The following is a 26,675-nucleotide window of genomic DNA, read 5'->3' as shown; positions in this document are numbered from 1 at the left end:
CTTAAACTGAGATAACTGCAATATTACAAGATTTTTTAAATGTTCCTGAAATAATTATTTTGGTTAAAAGCCAAAGGCAGATAGATTCTATAAAAACTAATTATCTTAATAAATTCTTTTCTCACAGAGAGCATTTGACTACTTCAATTTAGCAGCCAATGCTGGCAATTCACATGCTATGGCCTTCTTGGGAAAGGTACTGTATGTCCTGTGAACATATTATGTAACAGCAAGAGGTGTTTGCATAATAAGCACATGTTGTATTTAGGATCTACGGTTTACCAAAAATAAAGTGGAAATGAAGTTTCCAATACAAGGATGTTGTGTCTTGTGGCAAAGTAAGAAAAACTTCCTTTTTCATTATTTTGAAAACAAATACAGTATAAACCAATGGGTATTTTCATCTATAACAAATCCTAAGGTTAGGATGCTCAGAATAAATATGTCACAGAAATTCTTGCAAATAGAAAAATCTCAGCAGTGTTTGCCACATAATTGCAGCAAGTTATTTGGGGCCTGAGAACTTTACATTCAGACATCCCATCTATTGTAGCATAGAAATTGGTATTCCTCATATATTTTTGTTTAAGCATTAATTTTCTATTCTTCTTTCTTTTGGCCCTTTCATCATGTTCCATACCTGGTACTCTGATCATTCAGTGTTTGAAACCTTTTAGTTCTTTCTTTTCCTGAACTTAAGACCTACCCTTTATCTTACCCTGGAGACAATAGTGGTGGAAGAGAAATGGAAGCAGATATTGGTAATAACACTCCTTTTTTTCTCATTTAATCACTGATCCCAAGCAATTTATCAACCACTTGACTGCCTTGGGATAGAGTGAGAGAAAAGATTCACCTTGAGTTAAAGATTTCCCCTCTTGAGATTGATCCGTGAGCTGATTTTAATGTATTCATATTTATAGAGAAGTCATAATGTGATATGACAAAGAATATATAATAATGCTAAAATGTTTACTTTTAATGCTTTGCTTTTAATTCTAAAATATCCTGTGGGGAATTTTAAACTTTGTTGGAAGATTTCATGATCTCTCACAAACACCAGAATGAGATGAGCTAGAAATACATTATAGGAGAGACGGTTATAGCTCGTAATAAAATCAGGCTTTGTTTTGTAGATGTATTCAGAAGGAAGTGATATTGTCCCACAGAGTAACGAGACAGCTCTTCACTACTTTAAGAAAGCTGCTGACATGGTAAGATCTCATGACTTAACATATTGAAATGTGTGCCATATTATTATTTTAGTAAGTTTATTATACTGAAGGATTAGTCATAACCAACTCATGCCTCAAATTATTGAAAGCACCTGTGATTTGTGTGAATGGATTGGCTAGAAAAAAAACCTTCCCAATAAAAGGCATTTTATTGGTTGGGCAGGGGGTGGATAGAGAAGACCACATTATTGAATATTAAGCCTCTGTTTCAATTTCATTGAGAAGTTTCCTGATTAAGGAAATACTGATTTTAGTAATGCAATTGAAAGTCATATAATCTACCCTATTTGTATTGCAATTTGAGGCTTAAAACTTACACAACTAGGTACTTTCAGTAATCTTAAATACATAATTTAGACTTTCTTTGGCCCAGAGAAAACTACATATGAATTTTTAAGACCCCATATGCCTCCAGTGTGTGTACTTATCTCCTTGCCAACTACATGTTACTTGAGTTCTAAATGTCAGTTGAGTATTTCCCAAAGGAGTGCTGTGACACTTTTTAAAAGAAGCCTCTGTCCCTATTAGTTGAGATTGAATTTTAGATTTTTCTCTTGCAGGTCTCAAAACAGTGATTGTCTTTGCTCTGTGAGACTCCAGTAACCTTTAGCATATCTTTGCCACCTGATCCCAGTGTTGCTTTTTACCTGGTTGTTGACTTGACACCATAGCATCTTCCTTCTTTATCGGGGAGGGTGATTACCAATGAAAAACCACAAAAAAAGTGATATACTTTTTGGGATGCCTGGGTGGTTCATTTGGTTAAGCGTCCAACTTGTGCTCAGGTTGTGATCTCACAGTTCATGAGTTCAAGCCCTGCATCAGACTCTGTGCTGACAGATCAGAGCCTGGAGCCTGCTTCGGATTCTGTGTCTCCCTCTCTCTCTGCCTCTCCCCCACTTGCGCTCTGTCTCTCAAAAATTAATAAACATTTAAAAAAACAAAATAAAATACTACCTATTAAAAAAAGTGTTTAAAAAAGTGACCTACTTTTAGTTTAATAAAAAAGAAACACATTAGTCATGTTTTCTGTCATAACTCATGGAACAGATGGTCATAAGTCACCAAAATTTAATTCTAGATAAATTTACTATTTGCTCTTTTTCCGCAAATTATTGACCCCCAAATCTCTAAAAGTCAGCATTACATTTAGCCTGATGGGAAGGAGAATTTTGAATTGAAAAATGCAGTGACATTTTTTGAATGTGTTTGTAAATTATTTCTTTTGCAGTCATTTATTCTTGCCTAGTTTCTTAATGAATCCATTCACTCTTTTTTCTCGGTTTGCAGGGCAACCCAGTCGGTCAGAGTGGACTCGGAATGGCTTACCTCTACGGGAGAGGAGTTCAAGTTGTAAGTTTTCAGTGTAACATTCTGACTTAAACAAGCAGTCAGCTGGTGAGTTGGAGAAATATAACTAGCTTCCAGCCTGGGTGAAATCCTTTCTTTATAACCAGAGCTGAACCTTTTCCTATTCTCTGACTTTGGCTGCTTACCACCCTTCACCCCGCACCTGCCATATGACTGCCTTCTTCGAATAGCTCTGTCTCTGGCACCTTTTCTAAAGGTGTGAAGCTGCTTCTCATTCTTCTGTCTATGCTGTCTACTCTCCAAGACTTAAGCTTCTCCCTCTCTACTTCTTCACTCAAGGCAAAGAAAATGCTTGTCCCTCCCATTTAAGAGAAAAGCTTTCTGTTCTATTCTTTGCTCTTCTCTTCTCTCCAGTCCTTCACTGCAAAGCCAGGTTTCTCCAAAAAATGAACGGTATTAGTGGCTACCACTCACTCATTAGCTCTTAGGCTTCTGCCTCACGTAACTGCTCTATGCAGATCACCAGTAACCTCCTAAGGGTCAACACCTGTTGACTTTTTGGCTCTACATCACTTGAACTCTTTCCTCCCTGGAATTCTGCAAGTTCTCTTGCTTTTCCTAAGCCATTGCTTCTTATTCTTCTCTACTACTTCCTCATGGTTGCCCCTGGATTCTCAATGCTGTCCTCTTCTCTTCACTTTATGAACCCTCCAAGTAGTATGTTTTTAATTGGGCCTGAAACTAAGCATTAGGTTTAAGATTCTAATCTGTAGGTGTTCCCTAGCACAGAAACCAGTATAGCGTGGTCTCATTTTGATTCTTTTTAGTCATTTTAGGACACTAAAGTTCAGTAGTGATCTTTTAGTTTCTCTCTGTGGATACGTAGGGTATTTGAAATCTAATAATCATATAGTGCTTGATAAGTTACACAGGAAAAGAATGAATAAAGAGAATAATTTTCCTTATTTAAGGAAATTAGAAAAATTAAGGTTTAGAAAAGATTTGTTGGTTAATAGGAAAGATTGTTTCTTAAGTCCTGATCTTGTGTTTCACTGGTGATGTGTATGCTTTCTGAGAGTGAACACAGCAAATCGTTTCACAAAAACTCTTACTTGCTTTTCTTTAGTCTTAAATATTTAAGTCCCTCTGTGACTTAAAGTAGACTACCCTCTGTACGTTATGAAAACTTAGAAGGTAGTCTTTTTAATGGCTCTTTGAGAATATCCTGTATGTGTTTTGTTGACTCTTTTTAATAAATGAATCTCCTAACTTCTAAGTATATCAGCCTTTTGAGCTTTCTTATCATGTGATCATGTGACCTCTTTTCCTACAGAATTATGATCTGGCACTAAAGTATTTCCAGAAAGCTGCTGAACAAGGCTGGGTGGACGGGCAGCTGCAGCTTGGCTCTATGTACTACAGTAAGTAATACTGGAATTAAATGCTTCATCCACCAACATCGAAATTGCCTATTTTCCATCAGATACCACTTTGATGTGGAAACGAGAGCTGTCGCATTCGGGCTGATTAATGTTCTCCCATTTCAGTAATTTGTGCATCTTGTTTTTCATGGTAAATTAGGTTCATCTGTATTAATATACAAATCTGTATTGCTAAGGTTCCCATCTTTCCTGAGTAAGAATTCTGAGTTTCATTTGATTTTACTCTTTATATAAGGCTGCTCTCATGCTTCAGTTAAATCTTATTTAAAACTATTTCTGACCTTTCATGTGATTTTCCTTACAGATGGCATTGGCGTCAAGAGGGATTATAAACAGGCCTTGAAGTATTTTAACTTAGCTTCTCAGGGAGGCCACATCTTGGCTTTCTATAACCTAGCACAGATGCATGCCAGCGGCACAGGTGTGATGCGATCGTGTCACACGGCAGTGGAGGTAAGGGCTGTTCTACCAGCTCGTACACAGGAACTTCATTTTCCCAGGAGGAAAGTCTATCGTTTTAATTCTCGTTTTCTTTGCATGATTTCTTCTACAGTAGAAAGAGATTCGACCTAATAGCTTGGGTACACTGAGGGAAGACACTGAGGGCCTGTGTGTCACCCTCATGCTTATTTGTTTCATTTGGGTCTCCACGTTTGTAAGGACAGTGGGTGTTGTCTGCAGTCTCTCTAGCACCTCCTAGACAGTATCTGAGCACCACGAGGTCTGTGTCGAATGAATGTTGCAAAAGGCAATGCTGATGTCTTCTAAATGGAACTTTTCCTCTTTAGCTCTCTCATAACTGGCACTGCAGAGTGGCATTTGCTAAATGCTTAGCACAGTTTCTAAACCTCTCTGTGTTTCAGTTCCCTCGGTTGTAAAATGGGCCTATTAATAAGACTTATTTCATAGAGTGTCCCCCATGAACCTCGTGGGAGCTGTAAGGGAGTTTCTGTACGTACTGTACATAAAGCACAAGAACAGTGCCTGGTGGGGGTAATGGTATATAATTGTTTACTATTATTTTTATAAACCTGCTGTAAAGACTAACTGAAATCTTCAAGTAAATATCCCAGACTTTTATATATATTTAATAAAGTTGCCAGAGATTCAAAGAGGTAGCTTAATAATCACTTGTAGCCAAAGTGCAAAAATGATTTTCTGGCATATGTTCCTTGTTTTGTTACTGGTTTGGTTTTTTTTTTCCTGTTCTCACAGTTGTTTAAGAATGTGTGTGAACGAGGCCGGTGGTCGGAGAGGCTAATGACTGCCTATAACAGCTATAAAGATGGCGACTACAACGCCGCGGTGATCCAGTACCTCCTGCTGGCCGAACAAGGCTATGAAGTGGCACAGAGCAACGCAGCCTTCATTCTCGATCAGAGTAAGGTTCACTTTCATTCTGCCTTGGGTTTAGACTCTGAAGGCTCACATCAGGTAGCTCGTTTTTGTTTTAAAGAGAAAAGCCACAAAGAAACTTCTTTATTGTTGTAAGTAGACCTTAACAACGCACGTGCTGGAGTACTTTACCTCAGCTCCCTAAGCCATCAAAGTTAGTTTTGCAGTTAGCATTAACTGCTTTCAGTAAACACATTTTTCAAAATACAGCAGATAGAAGAACCTCATTTTTCCAGTGGTCTGTAGATCCCTAGAAGTGGCTCCATGGTTACTCTCCGATTAGTTCTGTGGATAAAACACGTTGCAGAAAGTAGTGTTGTCCTGCTTACAGTGATTCTTTTGAACTCGGTATTTCCTTCTAATACTTGTTTAATTTCAATACAATACTTTGGTCATTTAATACTTGTTATATCCCAGTTATGCCCCACATATCCACCCTAGCTTGTAAATGAAGCCTAAAAGTCTAGTGCCTTTCCTTAAATGCCTAAGTTGTATTTATTTCATCTTCCCTGTAGGAGAAGCAACCATTGTAGGTGAGAATGAAACTTACCCCAGAGCTTTGCTGCACTGGAACAGGGCTGCCTCCCAAGGTGAGTAACCCACTCATTCTAGGGTAAGAGTTTCACCCAGGGATCTTTCTGTACTGTTTTTGTTTTGTTTTTGAATCTCCCATAAAAACTAAATAATGTCATTCATCAACATACTAACTGTTGCTTAAGTTGCATCGTGATTTATCTATTCTTAAAACGGAAGTTCTCGTCACAGGGTTTCTAAATTATTGAATTGTGATTGGTCATTTATATCACGTTATGGTTTACTCTTTGATTTTTTGTTTGAAGCCAGTTATATTGCATAAAATGAGAATCACATGGAATAGATAATAAAATATTAGTCTAAAACCCAAAAAGATTTTAACCTTTCCCCATCTTTTTTTGTTTGACTATTTTATTCTCACACATACTCCTCTCAACAGTGCCTGGCTATCCCTTCTTCAAACCTAAACAGTGGTCCAATTGAACTACTTTAAAATGTAAATGGCAGAATATTACTCAGCCATCAAAAAGAATGAAATCTGGCCATTTGCAGTGACATAGATGGAGCTAGAATGTATTAAGCTAAGCAAAATAAGCCAACCAGAGAAAGATAAATACCATATGATTTCACTCGTATGTGGAATTTAAGAAATAAAACAGATGAATTTATGGGAAGAGGGGGACAAAGAGAAGAGAAGGAAGCAAGCCACAAGAGACTCTTGGCAATAGAGAACAAACTGAGGGTTGATGGAGGCAGGTAGGTGGGAGATGGGCTAGATGGGTGATGGGCATTAAGGAGGGCACTTGTTATGATGAGCACTGGGTGTTGTATATGATGAATCACTGAATTCTCCTGAAACCAACATTGTACTGTATGTTAACTAACTAGAATTTAAATTTAAAAACAAAAAAGGAAAAGAAAGTATAAATGGCATGATAGACTAGAACATGCTCATTTGAAGAGTACTGTTGTGACATGGGGAGTACCACCCACCTTGTTATACCTCTCCCTGTTGCACAACCTGCTTCAGAAGAGCAATACCTCTAGTTTCAATCTTTATTGAATTTATAGCTTGGCTGAAGGATTTGTTATAAAGTTTACATACTGCCAATTAAAATTGTGTTTTATGTAAGCATGTTAACAGGAGGAGAAACAACAATTTGGTCCGTTTTAAACGCACTTTATTTACTGGCAGTTTTGCATTTAATTTTTGTTTAAGGCTATACGGTGGCTAGAATTAAGCTTGGAGACTATCATTTCTATGGATTTGGCACTGACGTAGACTATGAGACTGCGTTCATTCATTATCGTCTGGCATCCGAGCAGCAACACAGCGCACAAGCCATGTTTAATCTGGGGTATATGCACGAGAAAGGACTGGGCATTAAACAGGTGAGGCTGGCTTCAAAACAAATGTTAGAATGATGTAATTGTGATTTGGGGGAAACGTCTGCATTTATTTCTAGAAAATAGGCTTTCTTTCGGAATGTGCTCCGATTTTAGGTACTAAGTTATGAGGCAGTTTTGTAATATTTCAGAAGCCCGCCCTTGCACCTCTTCCGTCGTCAGACATACGCATGTTGCTGTCACATGCACACTGCTTTATGTACAATAAGCCAAAAGCAGAGTCGTGGAAATGGAAATATGGTGCTGCCTCGATCAGCAACTCCTTGTTTGAGAAACTATCTGTCCATCTTCAGCCAAATTCTGTTCTTTGTATTTTGAAATGAAGTAAGATGTTTGCTACTGACAAACGTATTTCTGACTCTTATACCTTCCTAATGGAGTCTAACATTCTTTAGAGCCATGGTCTTAACTTTTTGCCTATATGCCCTTAAGAGAATTTTGAACAACTGTGTTTTGTCCTGCACATTTTTATTTTAATTTTTTTTGTTTTTAAATTAGGGTGAGCTCAAACAGGGGTAGAGGGGCAGAGGGAGAGAGAGAGAAAATCCCAACCAGGCTCCACACTGAGTGTGGAGACCAACGCAGGGCTCGATCCCATGACCCTGGGATCATGATCTGAACCAAAATCAAGAGTAGGACACTCAACTGACTGAGCCGCCCAGGCACCCCTCTCCTGCACGTATTTAATTTGACATTTAAAATTTTTCATCATAAGCTTCAGAAGGTCTGAGTTCTACCTATTTTAAGCATCAACCCTTTTTTTTAAATAAAATGACTAAGTTACTCCAAATACCAAAATGTTGATACCCTCATCATTAATTTTTTTAAAAACACAACAAATTTATTAAATGAAAATTGTGTCTTTTCCTTTTCTTCCTGAATTCATATTTTCAAGTCATTGTTTTCGTAGATTTGCATGTAAATGTAATGTTTTTAATGCTTAGATATTTTACTGATCAATCATACTTACCTGAAACAAAGTATGTAAATTCAAATTTTGAATTTTATTTCCTATGATTATAGGCTCTAAGTGTTAAGAAAAATTCATAAGATACTAGCCATAGTTGGTTAATTATCAATACAATATTGAACAAATCAACATAATACTATGAATTTCACTAAAATTTTACTTTCTGTGATAATTATTAAAAATGTATTTTTTAATGAGTTGAATGGAGCATCTTTTAAAAATTAGTTTAAGTATCATTGAGTAAATTTAGCATTAATTTCCTTTTTTTTTTTTTTTTTAAAGTTTATTTTGAGAGTGTGAGAGAGTGTGAATGGGGTAGGGGCAGAGAGAGAGAACCCCAAACAGGCTCCATGCCATCAGCACAAAGCCCAACACAGGGCTCGATCTCAAGAGTTGGACACTTAATCAACTGAGCCATCCAGGCGCCCCTCATTTTATAAATATATGGCTGGAACCTTGTTCACATAAACAAGTACATGGGAATTGGGGAGAATTTTATTATAGCAAGGTCACTTAGTTCTTTAAACTGCTTTCGAGTTGCTTGCTGTTTTCCTTCAGGCTGCTACACAGAATACCATAGGGTGGCTTAAATAATAGAATTTCTCACAGTTCTGGAGGCTGAGAAGTTGAAGTTCAGGGTGGCAGCAGGTTTGGTGTCTGGCGAGGAGGCCCTGTTTCCTGGTCAGACACTGTCCTCTGGCTTTTGTCCTCATCTGAGCAACGAGCAGGAGAGAAGCAGCAAGTACTTAGGGATTCTTTAAGGATGCTCATCTCATTCATGAAAGCTCTACCCCTTTAACCTCATCTAATCCTAATAACCTCTCAAAGACCTCACTTCCTAATCCCAACCATCACATGAGGGAGAATAGAGTTTCCACATAGAAATTTAGCAGGAGGATGGGACACATTTAGTCTATAACATATGCCAAAAATCAGAGTGATCTGTCACTGACACTTTGGTTAGGTCCCCCTTCAATCTTGTTGGAAACTGGAGACTTGGAAAGGATACATTTATTTATTCCCTTGTCACTGGAGTCATTCATTTTCTAGTTTCTGTAGAGAATGCTGAAAGGCTTTACCTAGGTTTATCAGATAACTAATTATATTCCTCTTCATCACTTAGAGACACTTTGTTGACCTAATGTGCTTAAGGGCAAGTTACTCATTTTCATTTTGCTAATGCACCATTTTTTGTCAAAGTGCCTTTTATTTTACCACATTTGAATATGTATTTTAATCCCAATATGTAAATGTTCATATTTTACATTTATGTTACTATTAGATACTTGAATATAGTTTTATCAAGACTCTGGAACTGCAGATGGAGTACATTCAGTTTGTGGAAGATCTCTGCCATGTTGACCAAGCTACCAGAGCCTCTCTTAATTGGCAGACCACTCAGCTAGGTCAGACTTTGCCTCCATCAGCAAGACTGACTTCATTTTTTTTAATTCAAATAAAATTAATGTGTGTTTGATGACTAATAAAGATTACACATAGTTGTGGTTGTTTTGGGATACACTTCATAATAATTTACTGAAAGCAATCAAAATTAAAGTGATAGAACTCTGACAGTCTGCTTTTATAATAGATTAGAAACCAAGAAAATTAATTAGTGTGCATTCTCATAATGTAATTTGCAATATAATGTTATATGTAGCTTATATAAATTCTTGTCAATAAAGACGATGGTAAAGAGCATAGTATTCCTTTGATAAGAATGGGGAGGACAGAACTCAGGGATGCAGCTTTCAGGAATAATTAATCATGTGTAAAAAAAATGATTCCATTAGTTTCATTCCATGATTATCCATGATCATCTTTTCTTATTTTTTCCCAATTTTAAAAGAAGGAAACTTACATACTACTAAAAACTATCAATCCAGCATGTAGTACAGCTAGAAAAATATTAAGGATTAAATGAGGATTGGTGTTACACAGAGTAAATAAGTCAGGATGTGATTGATAAAATTTAGTTACCCCTTTGAATCATCCACACAAAAGTCTATGTTGTCACATAAAGTTTGATCCATGATCCTGAAGAATGTGGCAGTCCAGAAAAAAACTTGTTACCTTTTTTTTTTTTGAACCAAAGACACTGACTCTACCAGTACTGTTGTTGGTTGGAAGGTGCCCTTCTTCACTAACGACACCCCCTAGGGACAGTATAGGGAAGAGCTGACAGTAACTGCTTACATTGAACTATGTGGGAAGGTCCTTTTTAATGTTTAGCCTTTCTTTCCCATGTCTCATGGAATTCTTGCCTTGGAGTTTGGTATCCTTTGACAGTAGTCAGGGCATGGAGAAAGGGACGTTGTTAAATGAAAATTTCACTGTGTCTCCCCATGCCATTCAACATTTATCTGAATGCAGAGCACTCGGTCTGGGCCCGGATACGTAATGACTCGTTTCACCCCTTACGGAAATATGTCTAAGGCAGGAAACCCAGCATGCAGGTCCCTTAACACTATCCATGCGAGTACCATTTGAAACATCTTGAGCATATTACCAGTTTGAGGATCACTGCTCCAAACTGAAACCTGAATTGCTTACACTGAGTGAAGTTTTAAGAAACTTACTTAACTTGACCCAGAACTTGAGACTTCTAGGTTGCCCCCGGGAGTCTTCAGAGTGACAGTGTTATGCATACACAGCAAGTAGGATGTCAGACAGGAGGAGCAGGAGTTAAACCTTAACATTGTTCAGTTAGATTTTTCAAAATTAAGCCATTAGATGATTAAAGAAATATTACCCAATTAAAGGTGGGGTTTATCCTTTTAGGTAAGGGAAATTTTAAAATGAAAACTTGAAAGGTAAAGTCAATGCTCTGAATGCACAAACTGATATGACTATATAAACTAAGTAATATTATTTTACTTATTTTACCAAGAGATGAATTTTGGTTTATTTCCTGTATTATAGGATATTCACCTTGCAAAACGTTTTTATGACATGGCGGCCGAAGCCAGCCCAGACGCACAGGTACCAGTCTTCCTAGCACTATGCAAACTGGCTGTGGTGTATTTCTTGCAGTACATCCGGGAGACAAACGTAAGTGTTCCGTGCCTCTTTTAATTAAAATATAAGTGATATAACCTGCTCGGTCCAGAAGTTTTTATTGGAAAAGTTCAGGGAGAAGGGAGGAGTGTCCTTCAGGGGTCTGGTGCTTTCCCTTCTGCCCCAGATGAAGGACCAGGTGATCGCATCAGCTGTGGGGTGAACATAGCCACAGAGCAGCATGTTTTCAGGAACCACTTGACAGTAGCTCCAGGTGCTAAAGCAGTTTCCACTGATGCAGGTGTTTTCTGGCTCAGAGAAAACCGAGACCAACCCTTGGCGATTTGAAGGAGTGGTTAACTAAATTCAGTAAACATTAAATCAGGTGACTGCCTGGCAGTGACTCAGACCAGACCCTTCAAAAGGGAGAAGGAGAACCTGAGAACTTGCCCAGGCTGTTGTACTTCAGATTGTGCTATTAGCAAGAAACATGTTAAAAACACGTCTCGAACTTTGTTCTCTAAAAATACCTTGAACTACTTTAAATAAGCTCATGGTGGAACCTAGACGAGAGGTGGGTTCCCCATTCCTTTCAAAACTGCTGACCTTATTTACCAGTATTTCTGTGTAGGTGCTCTTGGGTTTTCCAGTTTTACATTTTGTTAACTGTACTTCCTTGTAATGGATTAACTGGAACAGGATTTAACTCCGAAAGTCCTGAAATGTGTGCAGAAACAAGGGCTACAAAACTTGAATTTACTCCAGACCAGAACAGGATGATGTTTCAGTCTTTCATTAACATCTTTCAGAACAGGTTGATACACCGTTTCGCATTAGATTCCAGAAAGGGCTTTTCCTCCTGTGTGATACAGGTGGAAAGGGTGATGTTCCTTTTCGCAGCCCTGTCTCGTGTACTGAGGTCCTCCCCGCATAGGGCTCCGAAGGACTGGAGGTGTTGGACTCCGTCCTCCTGGTTGCTTACACACTTGTAATGGCACCTTTAGAACTGCTTGGTGGCCTGAGCCAGACGCACCGTACCCTCCACTAGTGGAAACAGTCTTTGTTCCTTTCACTGAAAAGCTAACAGTGTGGCAGCCTGCTGTTTTCCTCTCTCGGGGCTGTTTCAGACCCTTGTCTCTCACAGTTTGTAAGACTAAGAACTGTTAGTTACAGACTAGGATTTAGTCACGCCTTATACCATACTAAGTGTATCCTATCTTTGTTGTTTTTTTAATACAGAAGTATAAAGAAGACAATAAATTCTCCATAAGCCTACCACCTAGATATTCCAACCAAAAGAAAAGAGTTACCAAGTATTGATGGTGAGAAAGTCAGTGCAGAAAAGACAAAAATCCCCTATCACAGGTCCCACCCCAGGAAACACAGTTAATAGTTTCTTAGAATCTTTTTCGAGGAAAATTTAGCACCTGCATCTACAAATCTATATTATGGGGACCTTTTAAATATAATTTTAGTTAAATATAAAGAATTATACCACATGTTTACTTCCTTCATAGGTAAGTAGCAGTCAGGAAATTTCAGGAGTAACTTCTCTTAAGTGACACCTAAACAAAGTATTATGGACTAAGAACATAACTTTAAAGTTCAAGTTCAAAAGTGTTAAATATTTAGTGAAATCCTAGTTGAAAAGCATTAGTCATTCAGCTATTAAACGCTTGAATTCCTGCCATCTCCAGCTAGATGAGGGAGGAAGTGAAATAACCCTGCTGTCATGAGAACAGGGCTGCCATCACTACAGATAGGTGACAAGTGCTGAGAGACTGATTGCCTCCCCATGGCCTTCCATTGTCCCCAGTATTCCTTGCAAATCTTTTCTGTGAAAAGTGGTTGGAAATGCATGCATTCGATTACTGATGGAAAGGAAAGGAACCCGGCTAGACATTCTGTATCATCTACTGTCATGAAATAATAACTCAGTTCCTGAGACACATTATTTTTTGAATTCTTAAAGCCTTTTTATTTAAGCCATTGCAAAACATTCCTAAAACCAATTATTTTAATAAGTTCTGTATTCATCTCTGATTTGTGATACAACTTTTTCCTGCTTCCTTCTCTGACATTTTAGTGATTGTAATGATTTTTATATTATTTTCATTAAGATTCGAGATCTGTTCACCCAGCTTGACATGGACCAGCTTTTGGGGCCTGAGTGGGACCTTTACCTCATGACCATCATCGCATTGCTGTTGGGAACAGTTATAGCTTACCGGCAGAGGCAGCACCAGGACATGCCTCTACCCAGGCCCCCAGGGCCACGGCCAGCGCCACCGCAGCAGGAGGGGCCACCAGAGCAGCAGCCACCACAGTAACAGCCACCGTGTCCAGCCTTGATCAGTGACAACCAAGGAAATTGTTTGCTGAGAACACTTGCATTTGATTTAGGACTTCGGATCAGTGGTCACCTCCTGGAAGAGGCACAAGGAAACATTGAATTCCTAAAGCTGCTTAGAATCTGATGCCTTTATTTTCAGGGATAAGTAACTCTTACCTAAACTGAGTTGAATGTTTGTTTCAGTGCCGTATGGAGTAACAACTCTCAGTGGCTTTCCCCCTCCCACCCCCCACCCCCCATTTTTTTTTCCTGGAAACATGTGAGACGCAATGTCTGCTGTACCCAGCTGTCTTTCTTGGGTCCTTTTGGTCATTCTCTCAATGTGCATAAGTTCTTCTATCAGCCACCTTTAAGGTCTTGTGCATCAACACTAAAAACTGATCACTGTAAAAAGGAAAAACCAGTTAGTTGCAAGTTTAACCTTAACATGTTTGAAAGTCTGAAAATAGAACTTGCCTTTTAAGTAAAAAAAAAAAAAAAAAAAAAAAAAAAAAAGTCTTCAAAGTGTTTCAGAACTGCAATAACTGAGAAATTTTACCAATCCACATGCAAGTATACGTATTCAACATATTATTTTAAAAGGGAAGGCTGGGAGGTTTCTTCTTACTGGTGATTGTCACACTTGATACCGTACTTGTGTCCTTCAAAGACTGAAAGTCCTGTTAAAGAGTTTTACGTGACCTTCACTTCTCTGGAATGGAATAGATGAAACATTGTGAACTGACTCCTTGAGCTAACATGTGAATCTGCCCCACCTACTCGATGTAATTTGCTTGTTTGTTTTGAGTATACAGAGCCTTGATCCGGAAGCCAGAGGATGGACTAAGTGGGAGAAATTAGAACAATACTAAAGAATTCTGGGTGGGGTACCAAAATGATAGACACACTTGCCCGAAAGATGAAGCATTTGTTCCCAGGGTTTATTTTACTTTGCATTTTTTTATTGCAAAAGAACAGTTTGCACCCTCCTGAATTCTTTAAATTTGAAATATTATTGCCAAGATGTGGCATACAGTGACTACCATTATAAAACTAAAACTCTGAGAATCTAAGATGTATTAAACTCAGTGGTTGAGGAAAGCCAAAGCCTGTTTATACTGTTCAGGTAGATTTTTACTTCTGCAGTTTTATATTACAGTAGAAAGTCAACCACTTTGTTAGCTGTCCTATTCACCACCCTCCCACTGTTGACGTTAGGAAAATCAAGGCCATTATACTTCAGAGTCTGGTTAAATAGCGTGAAACACAACAACAAAGAAAACCGAGGATTTCACATACCATACAAATGAAGAAATTTAAACCGAATTTGTATTTCTTTTTACTATCGGATGGTGGTATTCACCAGCCTATGTCTAGTCTGAGACTACATTAGTATCTGAGCAGGCTTTCTATGCCTACTGACCTCAGTCTGTTTATATTAACCTTTATACTCTTTCCGTAGTCCCTCATCTGCCAGAAAACTTGAAGAGTTTATTACCTGTAGAGTTGTAAGACTTTGGGTTTTGAAGTTGGGATTGTATTTAGAACTAGATTTAAGTAGTCTGTAATGAACACGAAGGCTTTAAATGTGAAGTTGTATGCTTTTCATGTGTGTTTAGAGTATTCTGAGAAACCTGGTAAGCAAATTTTACACCCACGTAGTTGCTTCCAGATTTGAAGAGGTGGCGACAGAGGGAACCATATGTATAAATGCATATCTGAAAGGTAAGAAATGCCACCCTCAAAAACATCCCCTTGCTTTGGGCAGCTCTTAAATATTAAGACTTCTTTGATCTCTTACACAGAGAGAGAGAGATCTGAGTGCAGTTGGTACAATATGTTGGTGTCTTCACCACTGCGTCTTCTCCTCACCCTTCAAAACTGTAATTCACGGTAGCAGCCACATTTCTTTTCGAAAGAACTGTTGTAATTTATTTAAATGTTTAAAAACCCCTTTAAGATGAGTAAACAACCGTTTGTTTCCTCTACCACCCACCTGATTTCTCCTTTAGCAGCATTTTTATCTCTAGCTTTACTTCCCTCCATTAGTACTCTGAGAAGACATTTCATAAAACAGTGTGCACTACCTAAATAAAGCCAGATGGGAAAGCGCAGTCTTGTTCTTCATGCAATAACAAACTTCCTGTTAGTTTACAACTACTTGCCATTTCCTCTTTATTACTAATATTCTAACCCTTTTCTTGGCCTTTTCCCCCCGTCCTGCCAAACCCTTGAGTCATTTGCTACTGGAAATTTGAACGGTCTATTTAAAATAACTTAGTTCCTAGACGGCTTTGTGACTTCAGTCCTTACGACTGTCTCAAAATACTCTGCTCCCTTTTTCTTTTCTGTTCACGGGACATAATACCTAGGCAAGTAGGAACTGGGTTTGGTGTTTCTCCTAAAATAATGCTCAATACTTACCTAATCAAATGGCATCCATTTGAATAAAATGACAGTAACTAAAGCTAGTTAATGTCAGTGACATTAAACTAACTCCAGAATTCAGGAGTTTTAATGTTAGAACTTAGAGTTAGCAGATTGAGCACAGCTTCATTTCTCCACGGTAGCCTGTCTCCTGACCCCTTTAATAGCCTGTCTTCCTGCCATCAAAGGTGACGACAGTAGTACTCCACTTAGCTTATATTCTCCTGTGCGTGTGCTTTGTGATTAGCCAACTGTTCCAGAGTTTTGAGACCATTCTTCTTCTTTTTTATGTCACAGAGGTAGCATTGGTGTTTGGGGTTGTTTTGTTTTGTTTCTTTCTGTGGTTGAATTTTTTTGTTTCTGTTCTCTGAGTAAGGCTTATCTTATTTTTGGTTAATATTCAGTGTCACAGAAAAAGTAACTACCCCCCCCTTTTTTTTTCAAAATTCATTATTTAGCACTGAAATGAGATTAACTTGGGAATCGTTTATCTTGATACTCTTGAGGATTTGTTACCCTTGTGCATATAAGGTTAATTTGTGAAAGTTTTACTGCTAAGCTGTTCTGTCTCTGTACCATTGGAAAGTTGTAGAAACTCTACCATGATCTGACCATGATCTGATGCTTTATTTAAGGAGCTGCTGTTGCCTCCGGGAAACTTAAGTATTTTGTATAGGGTTTTTTTTTTTTTTTTCTTGCTTCGTTTTTCCCTCTTTTCTTTGCTGCTCATATTTGTTCTTCAAACCGGTGTTTTGGAAGTATGCATGCAAGCCTGTAAATGGAGACCACAGCTCTTCATGTGTATAGCATGTGTATTACTGTCTAGCCCCGTCTGCAAAAAAACTTCCCTCACAGAGGTTTGGACTAACATTTCACATGCACATTTCAAAACAGTGTCAGATAAACAGCCCCTTCACCTGCCAAGAAGAGCAGAATGGGCTACTTTTGCCCCGAGGACAGCCAGTATTTGTTCTGGAAGTGAGTTTAATACGTGTTGCACCACATTATGACGAGGAGAATGCAAGAAATAAAGCAAAAGAAAACGATTTTCATGAAAATCTTTTTCCTCAGTCATTGTCCTCCACTATAAATGAAAATGGAAGATTTTTGAACACCACACTGTCTGAGGCACTACCTGATTTTTAAATGTGGGGCAGTCCTTGAAAAGCAGCTAAATTTCTCCTGCCACTAGGTAGTTCAAGAAAACCTAAAATACCCCAACTAAAAATGATTTGTGTTTTAAAATGACTGTTTGCACCAGCAAAACTCTGATTTTGTGTGCATGGGAAGGATGTCTTGGCTACGTGCAGGCAGTCCTCTTTACACGCACTGTTTTTCCTGTTTGCAATGACAAACACGCTGACACTAGTCTCTTTTATTTAAAAAAAAAAAATCATAGTGTCGATTCGATCAAGGTATAACCACTGTCAATACTTACGAGAAGCTTAAAAAGACCATAAGCTGGCATTGGAAGGAACACCATGGTAGACTTTTTTGTAAATTTATTTTGTATTTAATTAAATACGGTATAAAGGCTGGTGAAGTGTAATATAATTGTGTAAACAAATCCTGTTAATAGAGAGATGTACAGATTCGTTTTGTACTGTATCTTGAAACTTGTGAAATAAAGACTCCACCTCTGGTTATCCTGTATGCTGTAATATGCCGTGACCACCTTTCCAGTCAGACTCTTTGTTTTTTGTTTTTTTTTAACCTGAATGATTCAGTTTTTAATGGCCCTTTCTGGAATTTTAGAAGCTTCTGGGAACATTGATTTGGAGTAGTTTGAATCCATCTTTCATTTACTTTTAACTCCCTAAATTCAGATTTTTCTAAGTTGAATTTTGCCCTAGGGACAATATGAATATGTTAAGAAATGTTACTTTTTTTTTTTTTTTTTTTTTTTGTTTTTTTTTTTTTACATTATAAAATCGCCACCATAAGTCTAGTTACCATCTGGCATTATATGAAGTTATTACAGTGTTATTGACTATGTCCCCTGTGCTGGAGGTTACATCCTCATGACTTATTTATAACTGGAAGTTTTACCTATTTTGCCCTATTACCACTTTTTAAGTAACCTCTACTCCCATCATGGGGCTTGAACTCACTACCCTGAGATCAAGAGTCACATGCTCTACTGACACAGCCAGGTGCCCCCTCCATTACCACTTTTTAAATCTCTGAGATCTTTGACCTGAACCAGCCTGTGATACATAGTGAAATGTATCTAAAGTGTATTTTATGCATTGCCCTGTCCCAGAAAGTTTTTGAGAGCTTACAGAGCCTCACACAATGATAAAATTTACATAGATTAAGGTGATCTGAGTAAAGAGGAAGTAAAGAGGAGTCACTTGGTACCCAAAATGCATGTTAGAAATGAACTATGCAAATCTGGCCCTAATTTTGTAGCAGCCACCTCAAACAGTAAATTGAGCCAAAATGTACCAGTTTAGGGGCATCAGATCCTTGGGTAAAATGTCTGGATGATGCAAATTGTGGCAAGTGAGAAATTGGATCTCCAATTTTGCTTCTGGGAATGCAATCAGCCACCCCACATGACCTTGACTGACCTTGGCTATAATTAACGTGGGGATGTTGGACATCAGAGCTGTAACATCAGGGGTTTGACCATGCAACTTGGGGGGTGATGCTTATTTAGTGCTTAGTCTCTCTCACAAGTCATTAAAATGGGTCCTTGGTCTGCAACTGGGTGAAAACAGCCTCGCTCCTTTAACTTCCTTTATGATACTATACTAATTTTGATTGGTTATACTAGCCCTGACATTTGCCAATACTATGTAACAGCATATACATGAATATATGCAAGTAAATAGAAACAACTTCTTTAGTAGAAACTCAAAAAAACATGATTTTTTTACTTTTTGGATATTTTTAGGCAAGTAACAAAGGGGTTTAGAATCTGTCCGTTCAAAAGGAGGTGCTGTGGTGTTACGGGTTTCCTATTTTTCTTCCTGCGTCATTTCTGCCACTACTTGGAAAGTCATCGGGTTAACCTTATGATTGAATCCTGAAAATTCTACCAACCTTGTAACTTACTGTTAGTATTACATTTTGAGCAAAACTCTTGATCTTCCTAGTGTCCACATATTTTTTTTTGGGGGGGGGGGGGTCTGGATTAATTTTTTAAACATGATCTAGTGTTAATGCTGAATTGTGTATTAAACTCTTAAAACCCCACATACTTTTTTCTCATATAATGTGAGTGGAATGTGGCCAGTTACTTGACTTCAGAACGTTGGTATAAATTTCTTCTGTTGCTGCTGAATGCATTTTCCCTTTGCCTTCTTCCTACCTCTCATTAGAACTCTGTTAATTAGCCTGACAGGATTGAAAAGAATGTCTCAGAAGTAAGTGCTAGGTATGAAGTTCAAGTATCCTAAATAAGGAATCTTAACTCTGAACATAAAGCCGTCATTGATGTTTTGCATGATTCAAGATTTAAATGTGAACAACAGAAACTTCCGTTCTTGGAAGCAGATTTATTTCAAGATCTGACAGCACAGCTGTGGGTTTCAGAGTCGGCACATCTGGGTTTCCCCACTTGCCTCCCATGCCCTTGCCTGTAATCTTTTTTCCTTAGAAAAATTTCATTTGTTAGTTTTGTTTTTTTTTTCTAAATGAAATCTTTTGAAACGAGTAGAAACTAATCTTGCTTGTGCAAGGGAAGAGAGGTTCCCTTAAGGTTGGTAGAAGCGAGGTTCCCTCGCTTCCCTTAGGTCCTCATAAAGAATTTACTTGAATTTTTCCAACCTATACAAATAAGTTATTTTCTTTTCCATACTATTTGTAAAATGTTCTTTGGTGACATCTTAGATGATGCCCAGAAATTTGCTGCCAGAACACAGAGGTGAAAACAGTGCACTATTTGTCTACGGTCCCTATTTTGACTCTAGATGGAATAAGTGTGGTAAGTGGAACTGTCTACACTGGAGCAGTGAGCCGTAGCCTCTAGTATGTCAAAGGCAAAGGGGAAAAAAAGTAATTGAAGAAGACTTAAGTTTGTTTAATTGGTATCTGTATCTCCTCACTCATTTGAAACGTAAAAGCAATTAAAACTACATAACTAATTTACCTGATGCTTTGTGTCCTCAGGTTTGCTGAACCAAAGATGAATCTAGTAGGTCTCACAGACACAGGAAAGCAGGTTAGAAACGGGACGTTTATGCCGTAAAGCAGTGAAATAATAGAAGGAAGGCCTAAGAGCTAGGATGAAACCCCAATCTTAATTACAGAAAAATTAAGTTGCATCCCAGAAGACTTATTACTATTACTAATAAAGGGACTTCTTGTGAGTCATTGTTCTGGTGCAAGTCATGATGATGAGTGGGGACAGATGCAGAAAGGAAGGGTTCCCCACACAACCTGCATGGCCTGCAGGTGGGGCCTTGCATTCCTGACAGGTTCTCCCATTGGGTCTCCCCAGGTACCCAATCCCTTCAAAGAAGAGATTAGTGATCAGTCCTGACCGCACTGAATGGCCCTGAAATGCCAGGGAAGAGGGTAAGGATGCCGTCACCATCACCAGCATAAGGGGGAAGGAGACTACAGGGAGCTCTTGCGTCCACAGCTAGTGGGTGGCCTGGGGCAAGCCACTCACTTTACATATGCACCGTGAGAGGGGGCACCAGGGATGGTCCTTAAGGTCCCATCCAGGCTTTGGAGGTCTTAAATGCCAAAAGTAATTGAATTGACTTATTTTTCCACTGACACCCAGCTCTTACAGGACTTCTCAGTAGAAATGACATATTTCACTGACCTAAAGGGTTTGGCTCCAGAGAATTTATGGGCAAAGTCATCCTTTATGTTAAAAAGATCAGTCTTCCCTCCCTGCTTGCACCCTCTCTCTCTCTCTCTCTCAAAAATAAGCATTAACAAAATTTATTAAAAAAAGATCAATCTCAAAGTTTATAACATAGGATTTCGTTTTGTCATTCATGCAACACCCTTTATTAACCACTATTTCAGGCACTGAAATGTACATTGAATTTAAAGATGAGTAAGAGAAGGGGCACCTGGGTGGCTCAGTTGTTTGAGCGACGACTCTTGATTTAGGCTCAGGTCATGATCTCATGGTCGTGGGATCAAGCTCTGTGTCAGGCTCCGCGCTGACAACACAGAGCCTAGTTGGGATTTCTCTCCCTTTTTCTCTGCCTGTCTCTCTCTTTCTCTCTCTCTCAATGAATAAACAAACAAACTTACAAAAAAACAGTAAGATCAGGCTCTTGTGCTCTGGGGATCACTCCCAATCACCATTTGATTAACTGACCGCAAAATGTGACTACATAACAGGCCCTGAGTGCTTTACATGCATTATTAATCTCAAATACTCCACGATGTTGCTACTATTTGTATCATTCCCATTTAACAGATGAGGAAACTGAAGTCCAGGCTAAGCAGTTTGCTCAAGGCTGCTGAGCTAGTGTAAGTTATAAAACTGGAATTCAAATAAGAGACTGTCTTAGCTATCAAATTCAAGCTCTTGAGTAGTGTGCTATGCTGTCTCCTCAGCGCAGCATGGGGAGGTGTGTAGTGGAGATGTGAACACGCTGCTGGGTGGGGGGTGGGGGGACAGGAAAAAGTAACAACAAGACGCACAACGTTCTTCAGTGCTCCTCAGCCTTGTTCTGGTTCCTGCTAACATGCTGTTCTATTTTCAGCATGTGTTGCTAAAGCAGTGTTTGCAGGCATCTACTGCTGCTTTACAAATGTAAAGGCACAAAAAAACATCTAGAGCACATGGAGGTTGGCTCATGCCTGTTCCACCTGTCTGGGGCTTCTGCTGGGGTGGCTTGAATAGCTTCTGTTTGACATATTCCAGAGCCAGCACATCCAAGACTGCTCCTTCACTCACACCTGGTGCCTGGGCTAGGATGGCCAGAACAGCTGGGCTCTGGCTGGCCTCACCCGCTCCGTGTGGGGGGGCCTCAGGGTCACGAGCATCCCAAGAGCCCGGGTGGAACTGTAAGGCTTCTTAGGACCTGGCCTTGGAAGTCCCAGACAGCATTTCCACTGCATCCTATGGGTCAGTGAGTCACCCGGGCCAGCCCAGATCTATCGGGTGTGGCGCAGAGGAGAAGATGCCACCTCCTAGTGGAGAATCAGCTGGGCGGAGAGAGAGGGAAGGCAATGATGACAGCCATCTTGGAGACTGGCGTCCACAGTCACACATTTGTTCTTCACAGCATCAGCAGCCTTTGAATTTAATAAATAGTCTGTTATGGAAATACCAGCAGTTGACCTGCTTCTAGATAACTTCTCTGTATAAAACTCCTGCTATTAATTATGGGAAAACAAGGGGACACGATGAATCAGACATCAGGCCCATCCTCAAGGACTGCATTTAAAAATGGCCTCCAAGGGGCACCTGGGTAGCTCAGTCAGTTAAGCATCTGACTTCTCTCAGGTCATGATCTCACGGTTTGTGAGTTCAAGCCTGGCGTCTGGCTCTGTGCTGACAGCTTGGAGCCTGGAGCCTGCTTTGGATTCTGTGTCTCCTTCTCTCTCTGTCCCTCCCCCACTTGTGCTCTGTCTCTCTCTCAAAAATAAATGAACGTGATTTTAAAAAAATGGCACCTGGATGACTCCATCCGTTGAGTCTCTGGCTCTTGATTTCAGCTCAGGCCATGATCTCATGGTTCATGAGTTCAAGCCCTATGTCCGGCTCTGTGCTGAGAGCACAAAGACTGCTTGGGATTCTCTCTCTCTCCCTCTCTCTCTGCCCCCCGACCCGCGCTGCCTCCCAAAATAAATTTAAAACCAATATTTTAATGGCCTCCAAGAGCTTCTCACAACCAAAGCTTCTTTCCCCAATTCCAATTTTTAAGAGCTTCTAATGTAATTGTAGATGCTCCCACCTGATTTGTCTACAAATTTAGCACAAGACCTCCCACATCTACTTTCCTGAAACAGCTGAACTGGTGAAAACAATTAACAGAGCCAGTGTGGATGAGTGTGTTCCTGTGCAGCGTTCAGACCAGGCTTGGTTCAATTCCTTGCCTATCCCCCCGTTAATTTGGGTATGCCTGTTATGCATCCCCCCGTATTTTCCCTTTACAGCACTTCTTATCATTGATTATTCGCAGAGGTTGTCCATTCTAGGTCTCCCTGCTGGTAAATTCGAGGAAGACAGACACCATTTCCCTCGTATTCACCAATGTGTGCCCAGAGCTTGGCATGATGCCAGACACACAAATCAATTCAGTTAATGTTGGAATTCGTGGATGGACTTAAAAATAACATTGTAAAAGATGATGAAGATCCAGAGTCAGCTCTTGAGAACACTTGCTTAAATGCAGATGTACTTGAAGGGTTTATTAGTGTGTGATTTACTCACTTGGAGTAAGATTCCCCTGTTGCCCCTGCTCTGTTCTCCCAATTGCCACCCAAAGAGGAGAAATCCCTACTAGAAAGCCGCCCTTAGGGGAGGGAAAGCAGTGGGTGCTTTCACGGGCTGTGGAGGCCCCACAGAGGGGTGGCTGTGCTCCAGACAGAGGGCTGGAGGACGCTGCACTGAAGGCAGCCCTTTGAAGTGATGGAGCCCTTTGCGAATTAAAAAGCAGAAAACATTAGTACAAAAGCCACAGCGCAGTCCGTGTCCTCTGCCCGGGACCGGTGCTCCGAGGGTGTACAGTAAGTTGTGTTGGGTTATAATGTAACAGCTCCAAGTCCCTTCCGCTGTGGTTTAATTGGTATTCTACGGCTCTCACAGCTAATCATTTAAAATCTCATTCGTTTCCTTGGAAATTAAGACTTCGTTGTTACCACAAGCTCCACTAGAGGGCGCCCAAGGGCCACACCAGAGGAAAGGGGGCAGAAGTCTTTTCTGGGGAAAGTCTGAGGGGTCTATCCTCCTGGCTTCCCCCAGTAAAATCAGAACTTTAATAATCGCACCAGACCAGCACTGTGAGTTGTGAAGTGTTCACAAAGCTTTCTTGCTTCTGCCACCTAAAATATTTTACTGTAGCAGGTTCAGTGGTGCCTCCCAAAAAGACATTTTCATATCTTCACCCTGGCACCTGTCAATATGGCCTTTTCTGGAAAAAGTTAAGAATCTCGAGATGAGATTATGGATTATCAGGGTGGGCCCTGAGTCCAGTGACAGGTGTCCTTCTGAGAGAAAGACAGGAGATTTGACGCAGATAGAAGAGGGGAAGACAGAGGAGTGAGTCCATGGGAAGTCAAGGCAGAGATTGGAGTAATGCAGATACAAGCCAGCAAGCGCCTGGAGCCACCAGAAGCTAGAAGAAGCCACAGAAGAATTCTCCCCTAGAGCCTTGGCGGGAGCACAGCCCTGCTGACACCTTGATTTTGGACCCCTGGGCTCCAGAACAGTCAGACAATAGATTTCTGCTGTCTTAAGCCGCCATGTTTGTGGCAATTTGTTACAACAGTCCAAAGAAACCATTGCAATCACCCTATACCATGTATTCTCAGTGAGGATGACATGGCCCCCAAAGGGGAGAAATTTTTTTTAAGTTTGTTTATTTATTTTTGAAAGCACATGAGAGGTGGAGAGAGAGAATCCGAGGTGGGTTCTCCACTGACAGTTGGAGCCCAATGCAGAGCTCGAACTCGCAAACCATGAGGTCATGACCTGAGCAGAAATCTAGAGTCGAGAGCTTAACTGAATGAGCCACTCAAGTGCCCCCAATTTTTTTTTTAATTGGGGGAGGGAGTATGTGAAAAAAATCTTAGATATTACAATGGGTTGTCACCTCCATAGGACCACAGTGCATACACAGAGTGTGTGTGTGGCATTAAGATTGTATTCATGGGGAGCTGGGAGGAAGACGATTAGGAGAAAAATAACCTAAAAAAAGTTCTATTGGGGAATGATAGTTTTTGAAAAGTTGAGAATCCTACCCTAACCCCTATGCTGCATATACATCAGTACTACTTTTACTTGCTAAGATGACGTCTGGAAAAATTAAAATATAACAAAACAAAAAGAAAGAAAATTAAAAAAAAAAAACAAACTAGAACCTATGAGGTTTTTCCCCCCCTCAGAAAAAAGGATTTTATTGTATTTTTTTAAATGTTTATTTATTTATTTCGAGGAGAGAAGGGCACTGAGAGAGGGAGAGAGAGAGTCCCAAGCAGGCTCCACACTCAGCATGGAGCCCCATGTGGGGCTTGGTCCACAACTGTGAGATCATGACCTGAGCTGATATCAAGAGTTGGACACTTAACTGACTGAGTCACCCAGGCACCCCTATTTTATTTTTTTAAAGTAGGCTCCACACCCAATGTGGGGCTTGAACTCATGACTCTGAGATAAGAGTTGTGTGCTCTTAGAATCTCCTGCTAACTAGAGTAATGTCTCCCGTCTTCTCCAATGGATAATATTTCTTTTGTATGAGCCAGGCAGCCATCCCATAAAAAGTGTTTTAGACTCTTCCCTCTTTTCTAGCTCCCTAAGTACACATAATCTGCAGGTTAGGCACCCAACGTAACACTGAAAAATCAAGCTCACTGTCCTTGAGAGAGACACACAGTCCAGAGAAGGGACAGACCAGGCCATACTTCCAACTCAGTGGGTAAGGGGGGTGATGGAGGTGTGGCCTCGCCGCTCCTGGTTGGCGGAGGGAGGTGGTAGTTAGGGGGCTTTCTGAAAGAAGAGCTGGCGTGTAGAGGACAATTTGGAGTCAGCCAGGAAAGGGGGAGCTAGGGGCTGCAGGCAGAGGAGACACTCCCGTCTGAAAACAGATGCTTCCTCCGCCACCCTCTTCATTCCTGCTGTTACCATGTTGGTTAAGACCTTCCAATCTACCATTTAGCATCTCCATGCCATTTCTGCTCCTCTCCCCTTCGATCTCCACTGTATACCAGACTAATTCCTCAAACAATTTACAACACACATTTTATCTGCTCAAGAACCCTCCATGGCTCCCCATTACAGGCTAAAGCCCTCCCCGCACTTGCTGCCAGAATCCCAACAATTTGGCCCTTCTTACCTCACCTGTCTCCCATCTAACCAATCCTGTGTTTTCGCAGACACTGGCACGCTAGAGGTAAAAATAGTTTCATATTGACACTATTTCTTTGGCTCCAGCTCCCCCCTCGCTGTGAGAACCCTGGACCCATCGCAAATTCCTTCCATTTAGTCTTAAGAGTCTCCAGGCAAGCTCAGACATGGTCTTGGAATCTCCCGCTAACTAGAGTGATGACTCCTGTCTTCTCCAGTGGGTGCTACTTCTTTTGTATGATGTGGGCCCCTGCCCCCAGGTGCTCTGAGTTAGTCCCCGGGGAGAATGTGTCCCTCAGCCCCATCCATTCACTGACTCCAAAGCAGCTTCACAGTGTGCTCCCACCGTGAAGAGAGATGTTCAAGAAGCAGTTCGGGCAGTTTTATAGTCAGCCTTCAGACTCTCGCAGGAAGCTGGGACACAGAGACACAGACTAAGGTCCAGACCCTAGGCTGTACTTAGATTTGTCTTCTCCTCCATTGCTAGTCCATTGTCCTTGGTACATATGTTTATTTTTCCAATGTTTATTTATTTTAGAAAGAGAGAGAGAGAGAGAGAGAGAGCGGGGAAGGGGCAGACAGAGAAGGAGACATAGAATCTGAAGCAGGCTCCAGGCTCCAAAATGTCAGCACAGAC

At 40.2% G+C, this 26,675-nt stretch overlaps 1 protein-coding gene across 1 annotated transcript in view; it reads left to right on the top strand.

The window, feature by feature from the left end:
- The window catches only part of SEL1L (SEL1L adaptor subunit of ERAD E3 ubiquitin ligase), a 52,587-nt gene extending 34,891 nt beyond the window's left edge, over positions 1–17,696 (top strand). Inside the window, exons 12-21 of the mRNA XM_007094994.3 lie at positions 128–196; positions 1,137–1,214; positions 2,526–2,588; positions 3,880–3,967; positions 4,293–4,441; positions 5,204–5,369; positions 5,899–5,973; positions 7,137–7,309; positions 11,217–11,345; positions 13,412–17,696. Coding sequence (XP_007095056.1) covers positions 128–196; positions 1,137–1,214; positions 2,526–2,588; positions 3,880–3,967; positions 4,293–4,441; positions 5,204–5,369; positions 5,899–5,973; positions 7,137–7,309; positions 11,217–11,345; positions 13,412–13,621 — 1,200 coding nt within the window. The 3' untranslated portion in view covers positions 13,622–17,696. The remainder of the gene's footprint in view (positions 1–127; positions 197–1,136; positions 1,215–2,525; positions 2,589–3,879; positions 3,968–4,292; positions 4,442–5,203; positions 5,370–5,898; positions 5,974–7,136; positions 7,310–11,216; positions 11,346–13,411) is intronic.
- Positions 17,697–26,675: the final 8,979 nt, after the last annotated feature.

The sequence above is a fragment of the Panthera tigris genome, chromosome B3 (assembly GCF_018350195.1).
Source record: "Panthera tigris isolate Pti1 chromosome B3, P.tigris_Pti1_mat1.1, whole genome shotgun sequence".
NCBI classification, from domain to species: domain Eukaryota; kingdom Metazoa; phylum Chordata; class Mammalia; order Carnivora; family Felidae; genus Panthera; species Panthera tigris.
The sequence above is the reverse complement of the archived record's forward strand: the minus strand, read 5'-3'. Positions and strand labels throughout refer to the sequence as shown.